The sequence below is a fragment of the Drosophila santomea genome, chromosome 3R (assembly GCF_016746245.2).
Source record: "Drosophila santomea strain STO CAGO 1482 chromosome 3R, Prin_Dsan_1.1, whole genome shotgun sequence".
In the NCBI taxonomy this organism is placed as follows: Eukaryota; Metazoa; Arthropoda; class Insecta; order Diptera; family Drosophilidae; genus Drosophila; species Drosophila santomea.
This window is the reverse complement of record NC_053019.2, coordinates 22,125,810-22,152,157: the sequence shown is the minus strand read 5'-3', so window position 1 is coordinate 22,152,157 and position 26,348 is coordinate 22,125,810. Positions and strand designations below refer to the sequence as shown.

Below are 26,348 nucleotides of genomic sequence, written 5' to 3'. Positions count from 1 at the left end.
TTTGCATGTCAGTCAGGTTTAAGACTTTTCTTTTTTTTGTTTTTGTTTTTTTTGTTTTTCTCGTGACCCTAGAACATCTGCACGCATTTTCCCCGGGGTGGCTCGAAATTCCTCGGCGCGGCGACGGTTTTGTCGACGGGTTAGACATGATTGACAGTCGCCTTATGAATGGGCGCCCATTGTGCCCCGAGTGCGGAGCAGGTACTTAGCCGCCGCCGGAGAGCTGCAGCATTACGGATTTCGAATTTTTATTGGGATTGCACCCGCGGCGACAGTCGGTAAGCTTCGCTCCATGGGCCCGATCAATTACGTAGGATTTGCCAGCTCTGACATTTACATGTGCTATGCGGTGAGCTTTGCCACCGGGGTTTCCACCCACCCACTCTAGTAGCTTCGGTAACTTCTGGTAGTTATTGTGGCCCCTGCTCAATTGGCCGGAAAAACTGTTTGAGCACTCTCGAACACATGACATGGAAAAGTGCATTTCCCCCGCTGACGACTCGCCGCTCATTTGCGCATTTGCTCGTTTGCTCATTTGCTCATTTGATGTTTTGCGGGGAATTCCGCCTGCTTACATCCTTTTGACTTGCAATTCGGAAATGATGGCTTATCCTGTTTTCTTTATTGGCTTAAGATGCCGTGAGTCGTCGTCGCTGCTTTGAATGTTCCTTGTTTTGATGGCTTAGCTGGCTTAACAATTGCATTGGGATCCTACCTCGGTCGCTCTCATGTCAGATCGGTTCTGTTGTCCTGCCCGTCCTGCTCATCCCTTCTCCCATTAGCCATTCATGAATGAATGGAATCGAGGATCGAGCCTGCCGGGCAAGAGATGCCAGCGCATTCTCCTTCGAATGTATCTCATCGACTGACAAACATCGACAACAATTCGTAGGAATTGAATAAGTGTACTTAGAATCATTGTGAATCAGATGAAGTTGATGAATTTACATACTTTTTGTTTACTTACCTAGGGAAAAGGCTGTATAGACTCTGCTAAACAGAACCAGATTGAACACGGAATATAAATTATTGCAATGACAAAGAGTTAATCAATTTATTACTTCTTCTTTTGATAACATGCTTTGCAGTTCTTTAGACAAAAATCGCGTACATTTAAATGACGACCAACTCGGATGTTTTTCGTAGTAAAACACATGCGAAATGCCAGGAAAAAGCCCGGAATTAGGGCAGCCGGTTTGTGTGTCAGCCGGAGTCGCCTTTTCCCGGGGCTGTTGCTCAACGCCACTTGAGCCATTTGAAGGACACACATGGACCCTACGATTCAAGCGGTTCGGTTCGTTTTGGTTGGGGCGAGCTGCTCCTGCTGAGCTATGCAAATCCAAAAGCCCAACAAAAGAGGGTGGTGCAAGTGGGTGGTGGTGGTGGGGGTGACATAGTGGGTGGAGTGGGTGGTTTGGGTGCAGGGGGTGTGGCGCCCACTTGACAAATACCATTTTCGAAATTGAAAGACAAACTTTTGAACAGTCGACGTCGGCTGCTGCTGGTCGTGCTGCTTTTGCTCATGGTCTTGCTGAAAATGGAAATGAGACACAATGTGCACCAGCAGTGGCGAACGGCATCCGCATCCTGCTGACGAATTTGCTGAGTGTGTTGATTTGTTGATTCGTTTCGCCTAATCGCACCATCACCACCACGGAGAGCTACAGAGCTGCAGAGCTGGAGGAGAGCTGTGGAGCTGGAAGGCAGGAGCGGCGAAGAGTCGGATTCGCAGCCGGAACGAGTCCGTTGGATGGTCGGTCGAGGAATGGCAGACAAACTTGTCCAGTTGGCGAGCACATTGTCCCAAGTTGGAAGCGGGCCAGGACTCGGCTCCCTTGCTCCTTTCGTACGCAAATGTGTTTGTCCTGTGCACGGACATGTGTGAGTCTGGGAAAGTTTGGCTCACAGTCACAGTCACAGTGTGTGTGTGTGTGAGTGAGGAAATGTGTTGAAAATTTATTGACATTATTCAATTAATTATTGTGCAAATATTTTCGCTTGCAACACACAGATACGCACATACACACACACACAGGCCCACGTAGCCTCGTAAGTGGCAGGGAATTTGTCATTAATTGTGAATTAGATTGCATGAAACTGTTGCCTCTTCCAAATTTGTTTATCCTTGTTGTCCGTTGTGTGAATGTGCGTATGGATGTGAATGTGAATGCTGGAGTAGATGTGGTTGGTGGCTGTGGAGCCCATTCAATCACTCACTCGTCCATTTATGCAGTGAGGCGTTTTCCGCAAACAACCGAGCAGAATCGGACCATGACCATGTCCGTTTCCGCTTTCCGCTGTTCGGTACTCGCAACCGGAACCGGATGGGCCAGCTGCCACGCCCACTCCCACGCCCACGTTCACGTCCACGCCCACTCCCCATTTTCGCATTAATTTCGCCTGCGTATGCAAACACATTTTCAAACAAATCGAATTAATTTAATACGAGATTTTGATTTGATTTTTGCCAAATGCTGAATGTATCTCTATATACCGTACACTCCGTCGTTTTTGCGGGGCATTAACTTAATTGCATTTAAATGAAAAACATTGCAAGTGCATTTCGTGCGAGTTTTAATTAAAATGAAAATAAATAATCAATCTGCGATGCAGAGCCACTCATTCGACCGGATTGCTGAACGCTAAACGGATACTTTTTCCATTTTCCATGGTGGCTTTAAACAACATTTCCGCTGGCCAAACACAGCGTTCTCTGTTCATTCATTCATCATACTCAGCTCCTAATGAGTTCCATTCCATTCCACACTCCCATACTGTTGTTGGCCTGTCAAAATGCAATTTGATTATTAGATGCCAGCCATGTGGTCGTCTGAAATTTCATCCAATCGAATGGGCTGCTGCTCCACGATAAAGGTGTGTTCGAACTGCCAATCGATAAGCCGCCTTTCTCTGCCCGCCCGGCCAACCAACCGCCCCATTCCCGGCACATCAGTCACTGTCAACCCACCGAGCCACCGAGCCACCGAGCCACCCACCAACCACAAATGGGCAACCACCCACTCCCCAATGATCCCTATACCACCACACCATTCCATACCATACCTTACCATGCCATACCATCCAAACCCATGCCGAAACGTGATTAATGCGTTGACGTTGCAGCTAAGCCCGCTGTTGCCGGCCATCATCGGCAGCAGATATAGTCGAAGATATCGGCCAAAACGTATGGCACTTTGTATTCAGATAATGCCCAGCAGATTTCACACTCAGCCCCCATACAGATTTGTAATGTTTTGATTGTCGAAGGCTGGGGACGACGATGCGACGCGTGGCAGGACTTTTTGGAACTCCTTTGCGCTGAAGGACACGTGCCCGCATTTGGCGAGCGTAAGGTTTCGCGGATTAATTTCAATTTGCCAGCGAGGAAATGAGGGTGTGGAGCTGCAGAGCTTTGCTGCTAATTATGTGTGGAATGTTTTAGATAAACAAGGCGAGCGAACAATGCAGCAAGGAACAGGCTGCAGCGGCCAAAAGGACATCAAGGATGTTGCTGTTGGGTGCTTCAGTTGCTGTTGCTGTTGCTGAATGGTGATGGTGATGGCGCTGGCCTAATCCGTAAGTGTCGTTCTCAAGCACGCAGCAGCGGCAGGCGCTGATAGAGCACACACACAGAGCAACGGACCCGCCAAAAGGACACACCGAGTACGCTCGCCAGGACGAGAACCTGGGCCACCAGATGCCCATCCATCCACTTCATAATGATGGGGCGCTGTCGACATCGACGTGTCATCGACAAACGGCAACGGTTTTGGGTGGGGTCACAGCACAGAACGGCACAGCAGAGGCAGAGAACAGCGGCAGCCTGTTGGTCAGAGATAACAGCAATTTATTTTCAAGTCATCATTTTAATTATCCCGTTCGCAATGCCTGGCAATGGCAACCTTGCGTTGCTGGGCGCGGCTGGCATTAAAACGTGACAACACGATGGCAGGCGGCCATTTTGCTCATTAAAATATAATATGTATTTTTTAATTTCACAGAAATGTTTGCACAAAAATTTTCTCGAAACAAAGTTGAGAGCGCCAGTCCGTTGTCTGTCGTACAGTACCCGCTGTATCCACCGTATCCGCACCGTGTCCTTTTTCCCCCTTTTGCCCAAAAAAGCGCCCCCCACATTTTCGGTTCCTTGTACATTTCCATCTTTTATTCCCTGTCTGTCTCAACTGTAGACCGAAAATCCTTTTTTCCCATCTCATTCTTCTACCCTTTCTTTTTTTTTTACCCTAGCTTTTCCATTTGCCTAACCGGGGGTAGCCCCACCCGAAAGGACTAGACTCCCCCCAAAAAAAAAAACCCCACCACCACCAGCACCCATCCGCCATCATGCGTTTTTATAACCGGAAGCGTTCATGAGAAAGTTTCCGCTTTCATAACCGAATTTTAATTAACTTTCGAAAACCTAATTACAAAGTATTATTATAATGAAAAAGCAGTGCACAAAGCGAGTGGAGATTGCAGAGGCGGGTCCGGGTCCATGGGGGTCCACGTGGAGCGATGGAACCATCCTGCCATCCAACCATCCAACCAACCAACCAGCCAAGCGAGTGCTGCCCCTGCAGCGACATCCACGACTACATCCTCTGTTTCTACAACCTCCAACCAGGAGATGGCTACACTGCGAGAAATAAGCAGGCATTCCCATGGATTACATTCGCAATCAAACAAGGCATTCAAAATACCATTAATTATTCTCGACGCTTGAGTATTTAAGTCTGTGTTTCGCTCTTTTAAATTCAGTAGCTTATACTGTTTTCTTACTATTAAGTAAGCTGACTAGATTGCAAAACTATGAGTGCCACAATCGCATTAATCATGCCAAACTTAATGGCACATACATGAGCATAAGCAGCTCAAAATGTGATTTTACTAACATAATTAATGCTTTTGCGAATATTAAAGACTTCCCATCACTGTTAGCTACCAACTATAGAAAATAATGCAAATGAACAAATCGTTATTGGTCAAGTGCTATGTCTTGAAGCATTATGTTCAATCCTAATGCTCAACCACTTTTTAATCCAGTGTACCTGCGCTGTCTTTGAGTGCCTTGCTGTTGGGGATTCCAGGAGGAGGAGGATGAGGAGGTTGGAGCTGGGAGGATGGCGATGGCAAAGGCACTACTTCCTGTGTATCCATCCGGCATAAGCTCAGGAAAAAAGGGTTGCCCGACCACTTTTTCAACGCTGGGATTCGCAAGGATTCTCCTCGCTTTGTACGCCCCAAGTTGGCAGTGTCTCGTTTTAAAATTAAATATTCCATTAGAATATTACTACAAGATTGTGGTTCTCTATTAGCAGCAAAAGCAGCCAGGGCTTTTTGGCCAGAAACTCAACTAAATTCAACTTTGTTGCCACAATCTCTGCTTCTGCTACTGCTGCGGCAAAACCGAACTGAAATTCGGTTGCTTTTGGAAAAGTGTCTAAAAACTTTTGCGCTCTGAATTCAATTTAAACTTGGCATTTTTGGTAAATTTTGCTTGTGTAAATAATACATTTTATCAAATAGAGGCATGCACATAATATATAAAGAGGGGGTTCCCAGACATTATTTTCGATGACTTCCACCCCACGAACTGTGGCAATCATACATTTTTAATGACCAGACAAATGTCATGACAAATTTTTCCTATTTGCCGATTTCGAAATGGCTTTGTTTTGCCAGTTCTGTGAAAGAGAGAGTGCAGCTGAACTTGTTGGTGGAAATGGAATTTTAAATCGTTCTCCGACAAAAATAATTGCCAATTGATGGCTACAGTACAGCGGTGGCAGTCTGTGCTGTGGCATTTATGAATAGCTTATAGCCATAGATATAGATATATGTATATATAGATAGATATGGAGTATAGCTGAGCCGGGTAAGACCGCCTTGTCTAGAGAGCTCAACAAACTCTGGTGCGTCTTTAGCGCGCATGTCTGGCATTAAGGCATCGATATATAAATTGTGGACGGGCTCGGTGGGGGTTCGAGTGGGTGGTTGGGTGGTTGGGTGGTGGGACCAGTTGGGTGGTTGTCAGTTTAGCCAAACCAACCCCAAAACACAGATTTCCTAAGCCAGCCCAGATGGGGTTGTTTGCCAGCCGGGGTAAAATGAAGAAACTCCGCCAGAACACTGACAGTCACAATGTCAAGGAAAAATCGAAATTGAAGCGACAACAAACGAAGCGCCATTTTGTTGTCGCTTTTGCCAGAGACCGAGACCCCCAGACCAAGTCGCTCCCCTCCTGAACCCACAATTCCCTAACCCCTAGCCTCTATCCTCGGACCCATTTCCAGTCCAATCCAATACTGTTGGTGAACAACAAAGCGAACTCTTTATGGAGCAGCTCGAGTCGGCTTGCAGGCTATAAAAAATGTATTAAAGCCAGTCGCCCCCAACAGGCATATGTATGCCTGTGTATGTGTATAAATAAAATGCGGCGTATGGACATATAGAAAATTGTGACCTTCCTGCTTAATTAAAAGCGACAACTGCTCGTCAAACATGCCCCAGCTCTAGATAAGCAATAATTTTAATGTCTGCGGAACGTCCGAGAGTCGTGACTGGAGAATCGTAGGACCTGGATCGTAGATTCTTCCAAATGAATCACACCGATGTTAATCAAAACTGAGAAGGGGGAATGGGAACTGCGTCGGATCAGGCTCTGTTCGTTTATATTGCAGCGATAAGGTCCACGATAGGGAAGGTGCTCGAATTCGAGCTCGTAGTGCTCGTAGTGGATATTACTAGAAAGCAAACACAGTGGGCCGTCGAGCCGGGCAGAAGATATCCACTACCCTTGCCGCTTTTTTTGGCCAGAGGCAGCGGGTTGGGTTCCATTGGGCTGAGATGGGTTAGTCAGTGTGTCAAGTCCGGGAGGGAATGTGTCGGGATGGGTTGGGATGGGAGCCATGTCCCATCCTGGTTGTTTACCTTCTTGTTCCGTTGCAATTTATGAGTGCGCGGCGATAAGGGTTTATCATCGGGTAAGCAGTGGTGGAAAACTGCACTCTGCATCTGAGTGACGGCGATAAGATAGCGACTCCTGGAACTGCTCAGCGGTGCAGCTATCGGTCGTTCAATTCGAATTCGAATTCGCTGCATTGATATCGTCGATAGAGATAGAGATAGTCAGCCATCCGGGCGGCCCAATCAATATATAAATGATTGTTGGAGGTCAGTTGCTTGAGTCAACAAAGGTGGGGAAATGAAAACTAATTTATGATACGTTTTTTTTTTTTTCCTTTTTCTTGTATTTCAAACATTAAAATAGTCGATTTTGGTTGTCGTTGACGTTGACGTTGTGTTTGTTTTGCATGATTTATAATAATATTAATTTTTACTAGCTTTAGAGTTGGATTTTAATTCTTGCATTGACATTTATTGAATTTTATATTGTGTATTTTACAATAATTTTCATTTGTTTCTGTTTCTGTGTCTGTCAGTGTCAGTGTGTGTGTGTGTGTTTGTTTATATTTAGACTATTTTTTATCAAGTTTAATTAATTAGCTTAGCTCAATGTAAAAATGGGTCTTTGTTTCATGTTTGCAATTTCATTTTTTATTTCATTTTTCTTTACGCACAATATAACTAATATTAAAAATTATTGAATAATAATTGCAGTTTCGCTTTTTATGTGATTTTTTTTCGTTTTCGTTTTTGTTTTTTGCTTTCATTATTTATGCTAATTAAACGTTAAATGCTATACAGTATTTATATTTATATTATATTTACTTTCAAGTGGTGTGGCATAATTTCATACAATTTGATTAATTCTCGAGTTAGTTAAAAGTGGGTTGCTTGCAATGGGTCCTTAGTTAAATTGGGTGTTTTGGGTTTTTTTTTTGTTTTTTGGGTGGGGATGGGGAAGGGGAAGGGGTTTGCTTAAAGGTATCTATTTATAGATTATTTACAAAATGCCTTAATCTAACGAATTCGTACAACAACAGAAGACACATAATGTAAATGAAATGCGGGATTTTGCGATATAGCGACGTATATCGATGCGCGTATATATAAATGGGAATTTGTTAAATTATTCAGTTAAAACGTGTCGTTTTTCTTATGCATGGCCAGATTTTGTTGCTTAGATAGTTGAAGATTCTTAGGGTTTTTGCTGGACTGCTCAATATGATGATTTCGGTTTTAGATTTCTTTTTTTGGTTTTGATCTTTTGCGATTCGAATTCGATTGCGTTTGCGATTGCGTTTGCGATTGCGATTGCGATTGCCTTTGGATAAAGGGTTTAGTATTTGTATCTCTCTTTTTGGGACTGTTTCATTTGGGGCTTTTGTTATTTCTGAAAGAACATTACACACGATCCCTTCTCTATATCTTCTCCTATATCTTCTCCTTCCTCGGATACATTTAAAATGTGTTTTCAAATTTTCAGTTATAACCGCTTTGATTGTTATTGCTTGTTTCGAAACAACGAAAACAAATGGCACGGAATTATTATTTTGTATTTGTATTAGCAAAACGTAAAAATGTTAACAAAAGTTCTGCTGCACTTACAACTACATCACGGTTTCTTTCGCTCCACCTCCTCCTCCTCCGTCTCGATTAAATAACCCCCCCGGAACAGAATCTATATAGTACTGGAACTGAACAACTCAAAAGGCAGCGCTCTCGATCGGCTCTTCATAGGTATTTCTATATATGTACAAGTGCGAGTTGCGGCCCAAGACTCACGTGCTCAAAGGATGGCTATGGAGATGCGAGTGCGGATATGGCCAGGTGCTAAAAGCCACCGGCACAGCCACTGCACTCGCTAATTGGCTGGCCCGCAACAAAGCCGCTGCCTGTGCAGATCGGGATCTATCTATAGCTATAGCTAGAGCAGATTCTGCAGGGCGGCGGCCCCATTGAATGCCAGGCCGTGATTCCAATTTCTGTAGCCTGCCGCCGCGGCATACTGCTGATAGTTGTTGTACAACTGCTGCTGCGCCGCTTGGTGCTGCTGCAGTTGCTCCTCGCTCAGATCGCTGGTGATGTTCGACGAGTCCTCCTGCTGCAGTTCCTGCAGCAATTGTTGCTGCTGCTGGTGGTGTTGCTGCTGCGCCGCCGCCGCCGCCTGCTGCTGTTGCTGCTGGTGTTGCTGTTGCAGCTTCTGTGAGTAGTTAGATCCTGATCCTGATCCCGAACCTGACCCAGATCCCGATCCTGACCCAGATCCCGAGGCCGAAGCCGATCCCGCCTTGCCGCTGGCCTTTGCTGATGTTGCTGGTGTATTGGAAGCGGATGTCAGTTGCTGCGCCGACTGCTGCATCTGCTGCTGCTGCTGCTGATGCAGCTGGTGCTGCTGCTGTTGCTGCTGGTGTTGCTGGTGCTGCTGCTGCAAGTGCTGTTGCTGCTGCGAGCGCAGCATCTGCTCCGCGCGTCCTTAAGCCAGCGGGTATTGGTGATGTCACAAGCTCGTGGTTCCGGCGGGCGCATGATAGCCAAGACTCTGATAGTAGGAGTCCTGGCCTAAGGCAGCGTGTGAGTTGGTCAGCGGACTGAGGGCATTGTAGCCGGCATACTGGCTCATGTCGTACATCTTGATATCCGCCTTGGACTCCGTGGGCAGCAGGCGGTTGATGGAGAACGGGTGGCTGGAGGGCGTGTAGCCGGAGGGCTCCTGCTTCAGCGGATGCATCGACGAGTGATAGTCGGTGATCAGCGACGGATGGCACCGATTGGCCATCATCGCCGACAGCTCCTCCTGCTGCAGCTGATGGTGCTGGTGGTGGTGATGGGTGGGCACGTGCTGCGGCTGCTGGCTGAGGCACAGTTCGGCATTGGCATGCAACATGGCCAGGGCCTCCGCGTCCTTGCTGTGCGCCGCACTCAGTACATTCACGCCGGCGATCGATGCTCCGCCCGCCTCCTTGTGGTGCTGATGGTGATCCAGTCGGCTGTGGTGGTGGTGGTGCATGTGGTGCGAATCCTCGTGATCCTTCTTGCCCGGACTGGTCGCCTCCAGGCTGCTGTGCGACGGACTCTTGTGCAGCTGCCTAATGGCCTCCTTCTTCTCGTCCTTGAAACGCTTCTGTCGCCGCAAATAGCAACCGTTCTCGAACATATTCCCCGAATCCGGATGCAGTGTCCAAAACGATCCCTTTCCTGGCTTGTCCGGCGTCCTGGGAATCTTCACAAAGCAATCGTTGAAGCTCAGCGAATGCCGAATGGAATTCTGCCAGCGCTGCTGATTCTGCCTGTAGAACGGAAACAGATCCATGATGAACTGATAGATCTCCGAGAGCGTCAGCATTCGGGTGGGGTTATTCTGGATGGCCATGGTGATCAGCGAGATGTAGCTGTATGGTGGCTTGGCATGCGTATAGCTCCTTCTGTAGGTAGTCGGTTTGTCCACTCGCGATCTGCCCAGCGAATTGGGCGATCCCGTCTCCATTTCCCGCGATCCCGGCGGCATGGCGCCATAGGTACCGCTCAATCCCGCCGCCGACATGCTGGCCGCCGACATGGCCATGCAGCCACCCATGTTCCCGAGCGGTGATCCCATGCTGGCGTAGCTCATCGAGCTGGGGGTCATGCAGTTGCCGCCCATCGAGTTCATGGCCGCCGCACCCATGCTGCCATTCATGCTGGCATTCATGCTGGCGCTCATACTGGCGCTCATGCTGGCACTCATGCTGGCCACCGCCGCCGCCGAGTCCAGGACGCTGGAGCTGAAGGTGGCCGCCGCTTGGGGGGAGACGGATGACATGCCGCCCACCGGCAGGCCCATGCTGTTCATTGTGTAGGCGGATCGGGCCAGAGGACTCATGCTGCCGCCATTGCTCGTCGGATTTGGGTTGTTGTTGCTGGGCGGTGGAGGTCCACCGCCACCTCCGCCGCCGCCTCCTCCGCCACCCGACGGAGGACCACCGCCACCCGAGCTGGCCATGCTCACCGGAGCACTGCTCGGAGGCGGCTCCGCGTAGAGCTTCTGCATGATGTCAATGGTGGTCTGGTGGGGGCTACCCTTCAGAAAGCTGTTCAATAGTTGCGCCGTTATGTTGCCGGCTTTCGGAGGCGCTGCCCTCTGGTGGATCGATGGAAAAGGCAACGCGTTCTGCAACGCGTTAGTCAAAACGAAAATGAAAAAGGAGGTCTTTAAAACGTGGCTTTACTGTGATATATTGATATTGTATATCAACTGTGGTTTCAGTGCACTATCACTGCTTCAATCGGTTTGCATATATCTGGCATTTTATCGAGAGCACTTCGGCACTTGTCACTTGTTGGCTGAAAGGTTCTGTTACCGATACCGATGCCGATTCTGAATTTGAATCTGAATCTAAGCTTTGTTTGTAAACACACCGTGATTTAATTATTTGTGCGGGATAATCATATAAAATATATATTTATTTTCTGTTATGATTCGATTTTGTTATTTTTTGTATTGTATTGTATTCTTGTATTTTTTGTATTTTTTGTTGTCTGCCGCACCGAGCGGCCACAAAACACCGACGCACGAACGTGAATATCTAGCTGGCTGTTGGCCACTGAAGTCTGAAGCTGGGAGTTGTGCTGTGCTGCTGCTTTTGCTGCTGCTGCTTTTGCTTTTGCTGCTTTGGGCTGATGCTCTGATGCCGATGCTGCTGCTGTTGCTGTTGCCGCTTTAGCTGCTGGTCCGCTCGAGTGTCTCTTTGGCTTGAGCTCTTGAATGTGACTGTTTGCAGAGGGGAACGCTTGTCTACTATTTGGCTTGCGCTTGCTGCCAACAAATATTGTTCGAGCCGCGCTCAAGTGCCTCGGCCAACGTCGCCGTCGACGGCGGCAGCGGCAGCAGCTGAAGCAGCAGCAGCAGCATTGCGCCCGGGCAGCAGCACCAGCTCCGACTCGTTCTCGCCAATGGCCCGGCGGTATAGTGCGTCTCACCACCACCTTGCCGGAGTTACCAATGACAGGCGGCGGTTCTCTTACGTACACAGTGGTGCGGCGGCGCAAGCGCATTGGTCCGTTGGCCTCTTGTATCAACAGAGCAGCGACGGTTGCCAGGCAACTGGCCATTGCGGGGGGCGTGGCCAGGCCGCAGTCAGCAACGCCCTCCACTCACACACACCCTCAGCAGTGGCGGACACAGATACGCCGGGCAGAGATACAACGGGCAGAGATACCCATACAGCTGCAGATACACCCGCAGTGGGCCTAGCCTAATGCTGAGCGACGCCATGTTACAGTTAACGATTTTCCCTAATGCGATCAATAATCGCTCGCTCTCCTTCTCGCCGTAGCGTGGCTATCAGAAAATCAAAAGGAAAAAATGTGGTATAAAGTGGAAAAAAGAACTATTAAGACGAGTTCTGGCCGACCGAATCTCTGGGGAGCCTGGGGAGACTGAGAATGCGGCGACGCTCTGTTTTTCGAGAGAAACAAAAAGACCGAGTGCTTTGGCCTGGCCTGGCTTGGCTTGGCTTGGCTTGGCTTGCTTTGGCTCCCAAACAAGACATTTAATAATATCTGTGTGTTTGTGTGTGTGTGTGCTGTCTGTTTTTTTTTTTCAGCCAGTTTTTTCCGTATCCGCACCGCTTTTTCCCTTTTGAGGTTAAGGTATGCCAATGTCACTCTCATTCATTCCCATTCGCATTCGTGGCGAGGCATCGCGAGCGGCAGCAGCAAATCATCAGAACAGCGGCGCAGTTCACCTTTTTTTGGCAAGTCATTGCGAAAGTGACCCAGTTCTGCATCTGGCCAGCATCATCCTCATCCGCATCTCATCCGAGTGCATCCCACTGCATTTCATTGCATCCTACCTGAAATACCCGAAACATAAACATCCACAGTTCATTGATAGCGCGTGCTGGCGGCCACTTCCTAGTATCCTGGCCATCTATCCACGTTTATGGCCCCGGATAAAACGCATTCTAATTTCGGGCCATAAACCATAGACGCCTTTCCTATTACGCTTAACCCTTTCGCTTGACCAAGTGTATCTGCGAGTGCCTATCTGTGTGTGTGTGTGCATCTGTGTGTGTATGTGCCAATTCGTGCTAGTGTGTGTGAGCCAGGCTCATTATTGCGTGTCATAAAAGGACAATTGTCTCGTTTCTCAATGAATGTTTTGCTCAATTAAGATCTACCTGAGCGGGAGGAAATGCGGGGAATTTCCGCATTACTTTTCCATTTGTCAATGCAGCAGTTCCTTTACCGCTTTCAATTTTTTGTTGCCTACATCTAGGCGCAGTACCTAGAATTTTTCATATTATCAATGAAATGGAATGAAAGCTTGTAGAAGAAATCCCAGTTTTATGATCACCCCATTCCCGTGCAATTAAAATGACTAATAATCATGTCAGATAAAGCCGTTTCCTCTTCACGAAAGCACTACTGAGTAATAGTTTTATCATTCCCAAGATTATCTTCAAATTGCTTGAATAATTGTTTACAATAACCATGGGTTAGATAAGAATGAGAGATAAGCGAAACTGAATCAGGAAAAAATCTTGCGCTAAACAAAAAGGTATTCATAATATTTAACCTTTTTAACATTGTTTGGCTTGCCACTCGGATATCTGTATGCCATCGTGATGATCATTAAACATCAAACACTTTCGGTGACTGAGCACATATGTACTCAAATCCTTATGTGCACTTCTAATAACCGTAATGTGCTTAAATATTTAATATTTTTATTGTATTTCACAGGCAATTCAAGTGGCTTTGGCTCATTAATGTTTGCCTTGTGGGCGTTGGGTTGGTAGGTACTTTCGTAGGGGTTTGTTCAGAGCGCATCAAATGTGTGCTTTTTTTGGCGTAGACTCTCTGCAAATAGTAATGCCAGGCAGTCCAAAAATGTGTATTTATTTACCTTTAGTCATTTATCTATTTATTTATTTGCTTTAAAAGCGCGCCACTGTAGGTCGGATTCATATTCGCATTCACATTCCGACTCCGATTCGGATTCGGATTCAGATTGGCTGCGCTTTTGATACACTCGGCTAAATTCGGCGCTAAGCCATGCTCAAACTTTTAAATTAGTTTCAATTGTTGGCGCCCAAACGCATCCCCAAATGGATATTTATGGAAAATATTTGCTTTACTACTTTTTTGCCGCTTTGTTTTGATTTTTGTTGATATGGCTTTAAAATGCTGCGCTTTCTGTTTGTTTTAAGCATTTATGTGACGCATGCGCCGTGTGGCAATGACTTTACAAAATCATATACATACGTACATATATCTACCGGCGCATTTGACCAACATTTCTCAGATAGATGACGTCCGCAGCTGTATCTGTTGGTGTATCTATATCGGCGTAGTGGCATAATACGAATAATATTTATTTTTATTGTTACTATTGCTTATTGTTGATTTATTTGTTTGAACAATATTTTCACACAAATTAAAATACCCGGCCACCATCGGACACCGAACACCGGACATCGGACGTTGGACATCCATATCGTTGTCGTTTAAACGGTTTTTCGTTGTCTTATTTGCTTTGTATTTTTTGGCTTAACCCAATTATCGTGGCTCATTAGTGATTATTTATCCATTTGCAACAGCAGCAACAGATGATCACAACGTTCTAATATGCAGTGCAAACAACTCGAGATCTTGCAGTGTTTCATTAAGTTTACTTTACGTTTCTGCTTGGGATAATTAAATGGATATACTGTATAAAGAAACTTGGGTTGGCATGCAAATTGAAGGAGGGGTTTTTCGTCAATTAAAAAACTTTATATTTTGTTTATGTCATTCAATATTGGATAAAATTGTAGATTATCCGGTTCGCGCTGGCATTAATATCTTGTTTCGGCTCTTTTCAACTAATTTGCATATACTTTTCTATGAAATTCATTAGAGAAATTTTAACTTGAGCATTTGCCATTGTCTTTTCATGTGTTTTTTTTTCATAGAAATTAATAAAACATTATAGATTTACTCTAGTTTCGAATGTTCTGAAAATACTTTTAACAGACTGGTTTGCCCAGCTAAGATTAGATAGAAAGTTTTTTTAGATTTCAATTTCAATATGAAATTGCCGCGTTTTATGGGGCATTTCGAATTTGGGGTGTATCTGCCAGGTATTTTGCCATAGCCCTATGAATCGGTGTACGTATCTGTATCTGTATCTGCGGCTGCGTGTGTATCTTGTTCTTTGTACTGCGTGTGCCGTAATGAGCGTAACCATAAAAGCGTCTTTTGTTTTACGACCGCACTGCGCGCGTGTTTACCATAGAAAACAATGCCAATTTTATGGCTGCCCCGGCCACGCAGACAATGGCCCAAAGAACCGCATCCCGACAGTCCAGCATCCACGTAACTATAGTATATAGGGCTTATAGTACTTTATGTACCTTGGGCCAAAGGTGACGGCGAAACTAGAGCAATTGGGTCGAAAGGGTGATGGCGAGCAGGACGATGCATTAATTAGAACGCTGCGGATATAGTATATGTATATGCATGGGTTTAAGGATCGAAATTTGCTTTCTTCGGGGCCATAAAGCGGCTCTTATCTAAATTAGGATGTTGCTTGTTTGCGGCTGTGTCTGCACAACAACGCCGTTTTCCACTATTTGCGTAGGTGTTTCATTTCCGTTTCACAATTTATCTGGCGAGTGTTTGCCGGCATACTCAGCCGCACAGCGCACCTTTAGCCGCCTCAAGATTTTCCTTTTTCCCTACTTTCACATGTGATTTTCCCTTGCGGCCTTATCAGTTTTCAGTTTTCAGTTTTTGGCGCGTCAGCCGTCGTCATCGTGATTCACATTTTTCCCTCCCTGCCCGTCGCTGTTTGCACTCGAAACAGTGACAGAAACGGAAATAGTAAACGAAAACTGCACTTTTCCAAGGGCCCCAGTCCGCGGGCTTGGAATGAGCCGATGCAGTTTGGGAATCGAGGGAATTTGGCGCATTTGGGGTGCGTGCCTTATCAGTAGGGGAGCCCATGGGGCTACGACTCTAGATATCGCATAAATCAGAGCCTAGTCGCGCTTTTGCTTGATTATTTCCATTTTATCTATTTGGCTGCGGCTGGCTATAAAGTTTCTAGGTTTTTATCTCTGTGCAAACACGGGAAAGCAGTGCTATTAAGACCCTGGCGACCCTATTTCCTCTGGCCCCCAAGAAAACAGCGAGTTCTATTCTTTTAATTAGAAATCCGCAGCAGAGGTGTTGCCCCTCAAACGCAATCCAAGCAGTGAGTTCAGCACGGCAGCGGAATTCAGTTTTAATTTGTGTGGTAAATAGAAAATATACGGCATTTTTCAAATTATGTAAGAATTTACGCACTTAATATAGAGTAATAAATAAGTCTCTTCTTTACTTCGTTATTATTTCTCCTGCATTTATTACTTAATTTAAGAAATCTTGTGGAATATTTGACACACATTTTAGTTAAAACAGGTCCCCCACTTTAGCCGTTTGTTTTTAATCTGTTTACCTGAATTTCACAGCAGACTTTTAATCCATGCTTATCCGATCTTAAGTAATTTTCCAAACAAGATATTTTTTGCCTCAAATCGCGCCAATCGATTTAATTGATTAGAACCCCGAGAGCCGGTTTTCTCGCACCAAACCAGTTCATGCAACCCCAAAACATCGGATGGGATTTCGAGAATGACCACCACCACCGCCACCGCCCAAATTGATCATGCGAAAGAATGTTTTGTGTTTAGCTGCCGTCCAAAGATATAGATTTCTTCTATCCACTACTCTCAAAATACCCATGCAACTTAGCACCAGGCTGCTAATTACATATTCGTTGCCTGAAAAATTAACTTTCCAGCGGCGAACATTGTAGCATGCCAGTGGCGACAACGAGACTGCTGCCAGTTTTATAAAGTCTCCCCCTTAAAAAAAATGTGTTTTTTATCTACCTATCTGACTATGCGGCTATCTGACTATCTAGCAATATGTTATGGACTGAGCCTGGGCCCAGAAGCCTCCCATTTCAATGACGAGCGTTGCGGCTGCCGAAAAGCTGTCAAATTGTCGAAAAAATTATTGTTATCGCGTTGCGCGTTATTGAGTGGCCGTGTTCACACGCAGCTCCATCTCAAGATACAGATACAGATACAGATACAGCTACAGATACAGATACAGCTATGGATACGGATACAAAGATACATTTGTATCTACACATGTCCGTACAAACAATTCAATTAATTGTTGTAGAGCGGAATATGTCACATCGGAGGGATATGGATGGCTAGCTTTGGTATTTAGGGGGCCGTAAGGCCGAACTCTTCGGTAGTTTATTGATTTACAACCTGGGGGCACCGTATCGCAGATAGATGCAAGTTAATGGGTGGCGTCCACTTGGGGTTCTACTACTGGAACCCAAGCCCCAACCCCAAAACCATAACTACAACTATATCACTGTAGCTGGAACTGGAACTGGAACCGACTTATCGCAGTGGCGTTGTGATTTTTTGAGTGTCGAAACGCCAAAGCAAATATGATTGGAGTTTTATTTACACTGGCCCGTCCGATTGGGTCTTAATTACTTCCGAAAACAATGACAACCGATGACCAGTGGCGATACGAGCCCCGTACGCGAGCATTAATCAATTTACAACGAGATTTAAGCAATGGCAATCGGTAAATAATAAAATAAATACAATTTGAATACCGGTTTTGCCATTTTCTGGCTATCATTCATAAACTTTTGCCCGGCCTGACATGAAAATTAGCTCTTCAGCCAAGGCAGACAGCGCAGCGATCTCCGAGATCTCCGAGATCTTGGCGATCGTAGATCGGAGTCGTCTGAAGCTGGAACTCCGATCGCTGAAGAGCTCCAGACTCCGAAGTTCGAGTTGGCGATGGCGATGGAGATGGAGACCTGAAGAGCATGGCTGTTGATCACGGTGATGACTGCGTAAAAACGAAAAGTAAAAACACCAAACTGGCACACAGCTTTGGATGCTTGAGATGTGTTGCCCGTTTGTGTTAATCCCATCAAGACCCAGCACATTATGAAGTAGCAACACCAGCAACAATAGCATCAGCACCACCACCAACAGCATGGAAACAGCACAAACTGGAGCTGCACTGCAAGAAATGAAGTATAACATATTATTAGAACCAGTAGAAGCTATGAACTTTTAGCTATAGTGTTAGGTCTTGCAATATAAACAGTATTTTACCCACTAAGTTATACAAATAAATAAACTTTTAAAGGGCAAAATTAAATGACTTTCAGAATGATTTGTTACTCATGCATCACATATTTAGGCCACACCAGATAGACCCAAATTATTCTCCCTGTGCAACCTAAAGCTGCGACTGGAGTCCCAAGCTGGAGTTGGAGCTGCATGTGGTGAGTGCTCATGTGCTCCATTGGAGGCTCCATCTCTACATCAACGGCACAAGTGACATAAGTGGCGCTTACCCGATGATGCGTGCGCATCCAACGAGCAGCCAAAAGTCAGTCCGGAGCTCCACAGTCCGCTGTCCGCTTGTCTTCATCGTTTTGTAAGAGTCATCTCATCATTTTCGCCCGTCGCCATCTGGTTGCGAGTTGGCCCGGCTGATAAGAACGTGTTAGGGTGTACCATGGAGTTGTTAAATGCAGCACCGCATCGTCGTGTGTGGTCTGCCGTCGATGGCGCTTGATAAGAGAATTTTGGATGTTGTATTCGATCCATGGATCGTACGCCGGACTGCGACTGCAACCGCGACTGGCGGCTGCTCTCCTGGTTTTTGGTTTTTGGTTTTTGGCCCCGGTCTAACCATTACGTGACGGGCGGCTGACGTGCCAAGTGCCATCGAAAATGGCAAGTCATTGGCATTTCAACTGGACATGCGGCACCCTTGTTAGTCCGAGCTGTCTCTGCCTCCTCTGTGGTTCCAACTCTCTGACTTGGACTCTATACTCATATCTGGCAGTGACTGAACATCCTTCGACGCATAACGGGCAGCACAGGATAAAAATCCTCTACCCTTCCCCTCCCCCCGAATGACGCAGCAATCGAAGCGAAAGCGTTAATTTAATAATGGCCAAATTTGTGACTGTAAGTCGGTTATAATAATTTGCTGCTATATGGGAAATGTGTGGCACCTTTCCGGCACGGGAGGTGTGTTTGTTTTCCTAGTCGCTGCTGCCCATTATTGTTACACTCGGCTGCACCAAAGTCAAAGCTACAAAGTCAATGACATCCAGAGCAAACAGCCCAGAAGTGCGGCAAAACTGAAAGTTTGAATCAATCGATAAGTGAAAGGAGGTAAAACTTACAGGAATATGCCAGGAACTAAGCAGAAGTCTATGAATAAAAATATTAAGAACTATATAGACATTACAAAAATGCTTAAATCCCTAAATTTTTATAAATAAAAGTTAATATTATATGAAGATGTCTCAGTACGCAATAAAGAAAAGTGTAGAACGCAAATTTCCCTTTCGCTAAAAATCAAGTGGCACTAAAACACAAAGCCTTTTATGGTCGGCCACAATAATTTGCTGGACAAACAAAGATCCGCCACTTCATAAATAGTTTGCACTTGACAGCTACTGCAGCAGAAGCCGTTGATTTGATTCCCTGCCCCAAACCCCAAGCCCCAAGTTCCGATCCCCAATATTCGAGCCCTGAAGTTCTGGTGTGAAGTTCTTGTGATTCACTCGGTGCGTCGGTGCGAAATCAAAGAGATCTCCGGCCAGGCGGCGGCCAAAAGCATCATAAAAAGGTGGCACCTTGTGTCCACCAGCAGAGTTCATTGATTTTCTGTTGGGGAGCAACTCAATCAAAAATCCAAAACGAAGCCCAAGAAGAGAACAGGAATCTGGCAGCATAAAACCAAACGAAGAACTTGGGAAAACGCGCACGGCGGTGGCACTCTATTAGCACCTCTAAAGCACAATTTACAACAAACATTTACAACTGTCAATTGGCAACAAAGCCGGCGAAGAGTACATCTGATGGCCAACGAAGAGATCGGCCAGAAATTAAGGATACAGGTCAGCCGACAAGGCACAAAGGCACCGCACCGCCGGTTTTTAGGGATCTCGATGAGATTATTTTTTCGGGAACTGGCCGCTGACGAATTGCCGGCAATTAGTTAGCATTAAACAACAACTAATGGGTGCCATTGATGAGGACGTGCATCAAGAACCTTTCAATAACGCACATAACAAATACGAGTATATATGAATGCACCACAAGGCACACAATCGTCGTATCTGTCACTGCGTACATACATACGGTTTAAAAAACGAAATTAATAAAAATTTCACTTGAATTGACAAAGTGCCCGAACGCCGTGACGTTCAACTGACGACAAGTGCCACTTGACAAGCTGCCGAACTTGAAATTTTTTTTCATTTCAATATTTCATTGTTACCCCCGGCAAATACCCGGCATATAACCGACATATACCCGGCATATAGAAGTCTGACTCCTGGTCTGGCTCGATTTGCTTGATTCGCTCGATGAGTTACCTGTCCGCCAGCCTCGTCCCACAGCTGGCGATTAATCTTGACATTGAGTTGCTGCAGAGACAGATGCAAAGACAATGGCCCACTGGCATATATACATATATATAAATTCGATTTCTCGACCATACATAGCTGTTGACAATAAATAATTTAGCCATCTATAATGGCCCGCTGATGAGTGCTGTTTTGGCCTGTGAGAAGGTGACGCTTCCACAGTTTTCCAGTTTTCCCACCGCCGATTGCATGCGAGATTGAGATCATTATTCATGGCGGTTCACGTGCAGAGCACGCGGCCGTTGGAAGGACAAGTGCCAGGACTCGGACTCGTAATCCAGGACATGTAATGTGGATGTGCGAGCAAATAGATTCCCAGGCCGCTTGAACTGGTGCTTCACGACAAGTGCGGGTCATCATAATCATGGGCATCATCATCGCCCTTATTACAATCGACCGCAACTACTTTAATTACACTGTTAGCCGCAGGCAAGCTACACTGGCCAACACAAACTTGGGGCAGTAAATCTGAAAGTACTTAGCTTTTTATAATGTATCAATGTACATTTTACAAATGATATTCAGATGAAAGCTCTTTATTATTGCAATATTAGAATATCTTTTGGGATATCTTACTTAAAATAATTGCTTATGAGAATAATGATGGATTAATATTATAATACTGCATACTGATATAAAGAAAGCTGAGGAATTCTAGTTGTGCAAATAAAGATACAATATATATATTGTACAGTGTTATGATGATGTATTATAATGTTATAATGAATGTTGATACAATTTTTTCCTGCTCACTCTAAATGACCTAAAGAATTCGCGCACACTAAAGCTTAAATACTTGTTTTCTTGTAGTCCAGTGTAAGCTGAGGTTAATAACTGTAGCACGCCGGGGGCGTGGGCCGCGGGGGTGGGCGTGCCCGCTTACCAATTGTAATGCAAAGCGCGCGCGCGTGTGTGGGTGAGTGGAATGGAGTGAAGTAAGTGGAGATGGAGGTGGTGGTGCAGGGGGAGCACGGGGAGTGTGGAGTTCGAACCAGGACCCTCGGGCGTATTGCAAAATTCAGTTTCGCTCGATGGCAGAGCTGAGCGTCTCGCCGCTCAAGTGCCAGCCCGCCGGGCTATTGACTGAAATCAAAACGGGCCAGAATGGGCGAAATCAGTGGGCTCAGTGGGCTAAATGGCAAACGCTGCCCAGATTTGTAGCTTCCTGCGACTGCCCCTTTTTTGCAGTCGGTTGAGATGACGGCTTATCATGGCATCAAAACAAATTCGTTTGAAATTAATTCGGAGATTTGCTTTCATTAGGCGGCTTGCCGGGTGCAAAGTATGTAGCTGCGTTGGCAAACACAATGGAGAAACCACCGACACAGCGTGCGGCTAATCCCTAAGCCAAACTTTTGGCTGGTGGAAAGTCGTTTCAGGTCCAAGTTTTGCCACACTTTCCACCCTCCGCCCCCCGGCCGCCGACACGTGACCCTCAATTGTTACATGCCAACAACCACCTCCACCCCAAACCAGGACATTCGATTGTGTTCCGGAATCGCTTTTCGGGCTGCGTCATCACTTTGAATTTCTGGCGAAGAGCCGTGCATGTTGCTCCTAATGCGACAGTTTAATTGCAGGTGAGGCGCACAGGGTCGCGTGCCCAGGGAAGCGCCGCTGATGCAATTAGACAGCCAACGACTTTCCCATTGTCCTGCCGTGACTTCTCCATTCTCCACTGAGTTGAGTCGCTTGTGTGCGGGCGGTCCTCCTGGTGTCGCTTTCCCGATTCAGTGGCTTCTGCCTTCATCCCGTCCTGCTGTGCGGGTGCAGTGCGGCGCACCTGGAGGAAGCTCTTTTCCGACTCGATGGCGATGACTTTCTAACAGCATTCCGTAAGGATCATGGGAGCTCTTGTCTGCGGATGTGTGCTAATACTAATTTAATATTTAGCCCAGTTTATGAAGTATCTGTAGTATGATATTTAGATAAATTACCACTTACAAATATAATAATACAGCTTGGTTATAAATCAGTTGGCGAAGCTTTTCCCTGGGGAAAGCAAGGGTCAATTAACCCGTCGTTATTTTGAGAACTTATTCTCAGGGACTCGCCCACAGGACGAAATTGATCAAAGGCCTACCTCCGCCGAAAAGCACCGACCAAAAACTTGTGTTCCCATTCCATCCTCCGGATAAAAAAGAACAGAAAAAAAAACAGAAAAAACTTTCTCACATTACATCACGGACCAGTGAGGACGGCTAAAACAACAAGGACGAGCGACTGGAGCTGGAGCGCTCTAAATGGACACCGAACAACATCGTTTAATATTGATGGCCATTGTTTGAGCGCTTTATGATGGGAAAGTGAGGCCATCTTGGTGCCACTGCCTACGCTTTTCCACCGGACCACGTTGTTGGTGTTGCCGGTTCAAGTGAATATTTAATTAAATTGTTTTCTAATAACCACGCGCTACTTTGCTGGACGCAAAACACGCGTCCGCAAGCGGCGAACGGCGGCAGGACACGCGGCAATCGGACCAGGACACACCTTGTTGTGCCAACAACATTAGCAGGGGCCGAAATAAAAAAAAAAAAAAGGAATATGCTGAAAACGAGAGCCACCCCTTTTTCGCTGCGTATCCTGGTTCTAATTTTCCAAATTACGCACCATCAATCATCGCTAGCTTTGACGAACGTCGATGGCAAAGTGGATGTGGATGTGGATGTGGATGTAGATGTGAATGTGGATGTGGCTGATGTTGATGATGACGTTAGGAACTACCCGTACCTTATCTAACCCACCTAGGCCATCCCACCCAATCCTGTCCAATCCAATCCCATGGCGCAATCACTTGAAGCGAGCAACGCTGCGGCAGCCGCAAGAAGAAATTAAATTAAATTTCAAGTGGCCGCAAGGACCTGCTGAATCCTGCAATCCTAGAGTCCTGAATCCCGAGACCTTTAACCCGTAGCCATGGGAAGCAGTGCCGCTCCGGCTGTTTTCCATCGTAATTAACGCTAATTGCGTTTGGCCATAAGCCGCAGTTTTTGACTTTTCCACGTGTTCCTCGGATTGTCCACAGGATTTTCCCACCTTAATCCTTGGCCATGGCTGTGTTTTTGTTATGGCTTGACTTTGGCTGACGAAAATATTGGCATTGCATAAACAAGCAATAGATAATGCTTATCGGAAGTGATTAGAGTTTGCGGGTTTTTTTCTTTGGAATCCTGATCCCAGCGAGACTTTAAACCCGAGACCCCTCCATCTGTTGGTAATTGAGAATGCACTCCGGCTAATGAAAGCGGTCATCGTGATGGGAAGTGACCAAATTGTCTGGACAGAGTGGGCTCTGGGATTAATATCGCAGTGCAATTAAGAGCTCAATCACTGTGACTCGTCGTCTCCGGTCTTGTTTGCCTCTCTCTGATTACATTTATGAAATTATTATTGATGTTTGGCACTGACCACCACAGGCCCACTGCCCACAGTCCATAAATGGCACACCCCCTCCATCTTGCCCCCATAAGCGTAAGCCACCCCGTTTCTAATTTTGTTGAGTAGCCCTAACTCCAATGGCTTGGACATCGCCTCGGCCGGAATAGACAGGCCATTTTGATTGAAATGCAGACACAAATGCTGGCAGGCAGCCATTAAGCTGCTCCGATCTATACATAAGAATGGTCGTGTAAGTAACCACAGCGGGGGGTAAGAAAAAGGATACCAAGGATATGTTACAATCGATCTTTAAAGTTCATAAGTAAAACTTAAAAGTGAAGAGGAAATTTAAGGATATAAAGAGACACAAATAAGTCTTACCGCTAGTTTAGATTTTATACTACATTTAGCTTTGAGTTGTAAATGTAATATCATTTAATACTAAAATATTATATTATGATGAACCCCAAGGACTATTATTATGACCGCAGCTGTATGTGCATCCCATATCCTCTCACACTAATCTGTATTATGTACACAGTTGATTTGCCTGCCACTCACTCACCCAGTCCCGACCCAATTCGTCCACATCCTCGCCCAGGACTCGCCTACATAAGTAACGCCACATATGATTTCATTCATATGCAGAAGAACTATGCTCCTCCCCTCCATCGAGCCGCTCATTGATTTGCAATGCCTAAAATGTTTCAGCCTGATGATGGGCCCGTCCACACTCAGCCCACATCCTATGCCTCCCCCCCATATCTCGCCCAGCAACCATCACCCATTACCCATTGCTGTTGCTGTTCCGCTCTGCCTAACTGCCAAACATTCCCAAATGCCGAAGTGCGTGTCTTTCTCTGGGTGTGTGTGGTGTGTGTTTGCCATCGTTTTTGGAAATATTATATGCTCATACCTCCGTTTTCGAGTAAATTGTGTAAATATTTGCGCTCGTAAGTGGATTGGAGATGGATGAGTCTATCAACAGAGAAGTTGGCGTTGGCAGAGCCGTTGGCATCGCCATCATCATGTGCGTATGGGTTGCCACTGCTGCTCCTCCCTACCCATTCCCATTTCCAATCCCTCAGCACCCTCAGCTCCACAGTTATCCTCTCTCGTGGAATTTTGGTACACATTCGTTGGCGCATTTACCTTTCGATTTTGGCCCAAAGCCCACTTGCAGCTTGTTGCATTACAGAGAATGGCTACTTGGAAGCTCTACAATTTGACAAAGAATTTATTTCCCTATTACATTGAGAGCAACGAGTGCACAGCCGAGAACTCGCTCACTTAGCCATTTACGAGTATATAAACAATTCAGCCTTATTTGGTGGCCTTTTTGTCGGTTTCCTTCTCTGGTTCGCTTTCCGTAGTCTCGTCCTCCTCCTCATCATCATCATCGTCTTCATCACTTTCATCCTCGTAGTCGCCATCGGACTCATCTTCATCATCATCGTCGCCGTAGGAGTAGCCACCACTGGCACCACCACCATAATAGCCACTGCCACTGGCTCCATAGTATCCACCGTATCCCTCCTCGTCGTCGCTGTTGCCACCTTGTTGCTGGCGACCGAATTTGTGCGACCGCGTGGACATGCTGAGGTCCTTGGTCACCGAGGTATCGTAGTTGCACTTGGGGCACGGAATTGGCTTGTTCTTGTCGTACTTAAAGCCCTTGCGACGCACATGATCCTCGCAGTAGCAAGTCTTGCAGCGCAGGCAGGAGTACTGACCCAGCTTGTTGCACGATTGACACTTGTAGTTCTCAGACTCCAACACCTGGAATTGAATGGATTAAATTACCAAATGGACTCATAGGAATCTTATAAAAGAGTTGGAAACAAAACTTAATAGGTATTTCACAGGTTTTACATTGCGACCTGGACGAGGATTTGGTTACCCACCTGACAGCTGGCCTGGTGCTCGAACTGATCGTCCTCGCACAGGAATCCGTTGCAGAAGGAGCACTTGAAGATGCGGCCGCCGTGCTCCCAGACACCGCGTTCGCACTCCAGGCAGGTTGCATTCTGCAGCGGACACGTGCAGGCATGGTTCTGGAGGCACTTGCGTCCGTGGCAGACCCACGCCTCACAGAAGTCGCAGATGGCGCCCACCATTCCGAGGCCCGTGGTGTAGACACCCGGATGCTTGACCACACAGTCGCCGGTCTTCAGCATGCACTTGATCTTCCCGCACTGGGCGCAAATGGGTAATCTCTGAATGCTTTGGCAGAAATAGCAGAAGGCCCTCGACTTCTGCTTCTTCTCGCACTTGTCGCACTCCATCGGCGCGTTGCAAGGCAAATCCGCCAGGGGCACCTCCCTGCTGCGGATCTCCTTGAGACGCAGCTTCTGCTTCTCGGCCTTCTTACGTTGCCCAGTCTTCTTTTTCGGCATTTTGGAAATCGAACAATTGGAAAACTTATTTCCTTACGTGTGCGGCAATGTGGCTGCAGCAGGTGCGCCGAAAAATACCACAAAAAGCTTTCGAATTTACCGCCAAAATATGTAGCTACATCTTGAAACTAGCTAGGAATTTATAAACCAAAGGCAAAATTCAC

At 46.3% G+C, this 26,348-nt stretch overlaps 2 protein-coding genes and 1 long non-coding RNA gene across 3 annotated transcripts; 1 reads left to right on the top strand and 2 right to left on the bottom strand.

Annotated features, from left to right (window-relative positions):
• Positions 1 to 7,241: 7,241 nt before the first annotated feature.
• On the bottom strand, positions 7,242 to 11,714 carry LOC120452271 (protein fork head). The gene is given in 1 exon segment (XM_039636402.2): positions 7,242 to 11,714. A coding segment is annotated over 1 exon segment (2,103 nt). The 5' UTR covers positions 10,934 to 11,714; the 3' UTR covers positions 7,242 to 8,830.
• Positions 11,715 to 14,772: 3,058 nt separating this feature from the next.
• Positions 14,773 to 18,117, top strand: LOC120453534. Its single transcript, XR_005616540.2, has 2 exons — positions 14,773 to 17,526; positions 17,619 to 18,117. It is a non-coding gene; the product is annotated as an uncharacterized LOC120453534 (long non-coding RNA).
• Positions 18,118 to 25,007: 6,890 nt separating this feature from the next.
• Positions 25,008 to 26,269, bottom strand: LOC120450881 (zinc finger protein 330 homolog). The gene is made up of 2 exons (XM_039634116.2): positions 25,693 to 26,269; positions 25,008 to 25,567 (listed from the first exon to the last, which is right to left on the bottom strand). The coding sequence occupies exons 1-2, from the start codon at positions 26,182 to 26,184 to the stop codon at positions 25,112 to 25,114; spliced, it is 948 nt and encodes a 315-aa protein (XP_039490050.1). The 5' UTR covers positions 26,185 to 26,269; the 3' UTR covers positions 25,008 to 25,111.
• Between the last annotated feature and the right edge of the window lie 79 nt (positions 26,270 to 26,348).

Excerpts from the sequence above, each read along its gene's own strand:
- LOC120450881 (XM_039634116.2), bottom strand. The coding sequence starts at position 26,184 with ATGCCGAAAAAGAAGACTGGGCAACGTAAGAAGGCCGAGAAGCAGAAG. Across the intron at positions 25,568-25,692 it reads AGCACCAGGCCAGCTGTCAG|GTGTTGGAGTCTGAGAACTA; the intron begins GTGGGTAACCAA and ends ATTCAATTCCAG.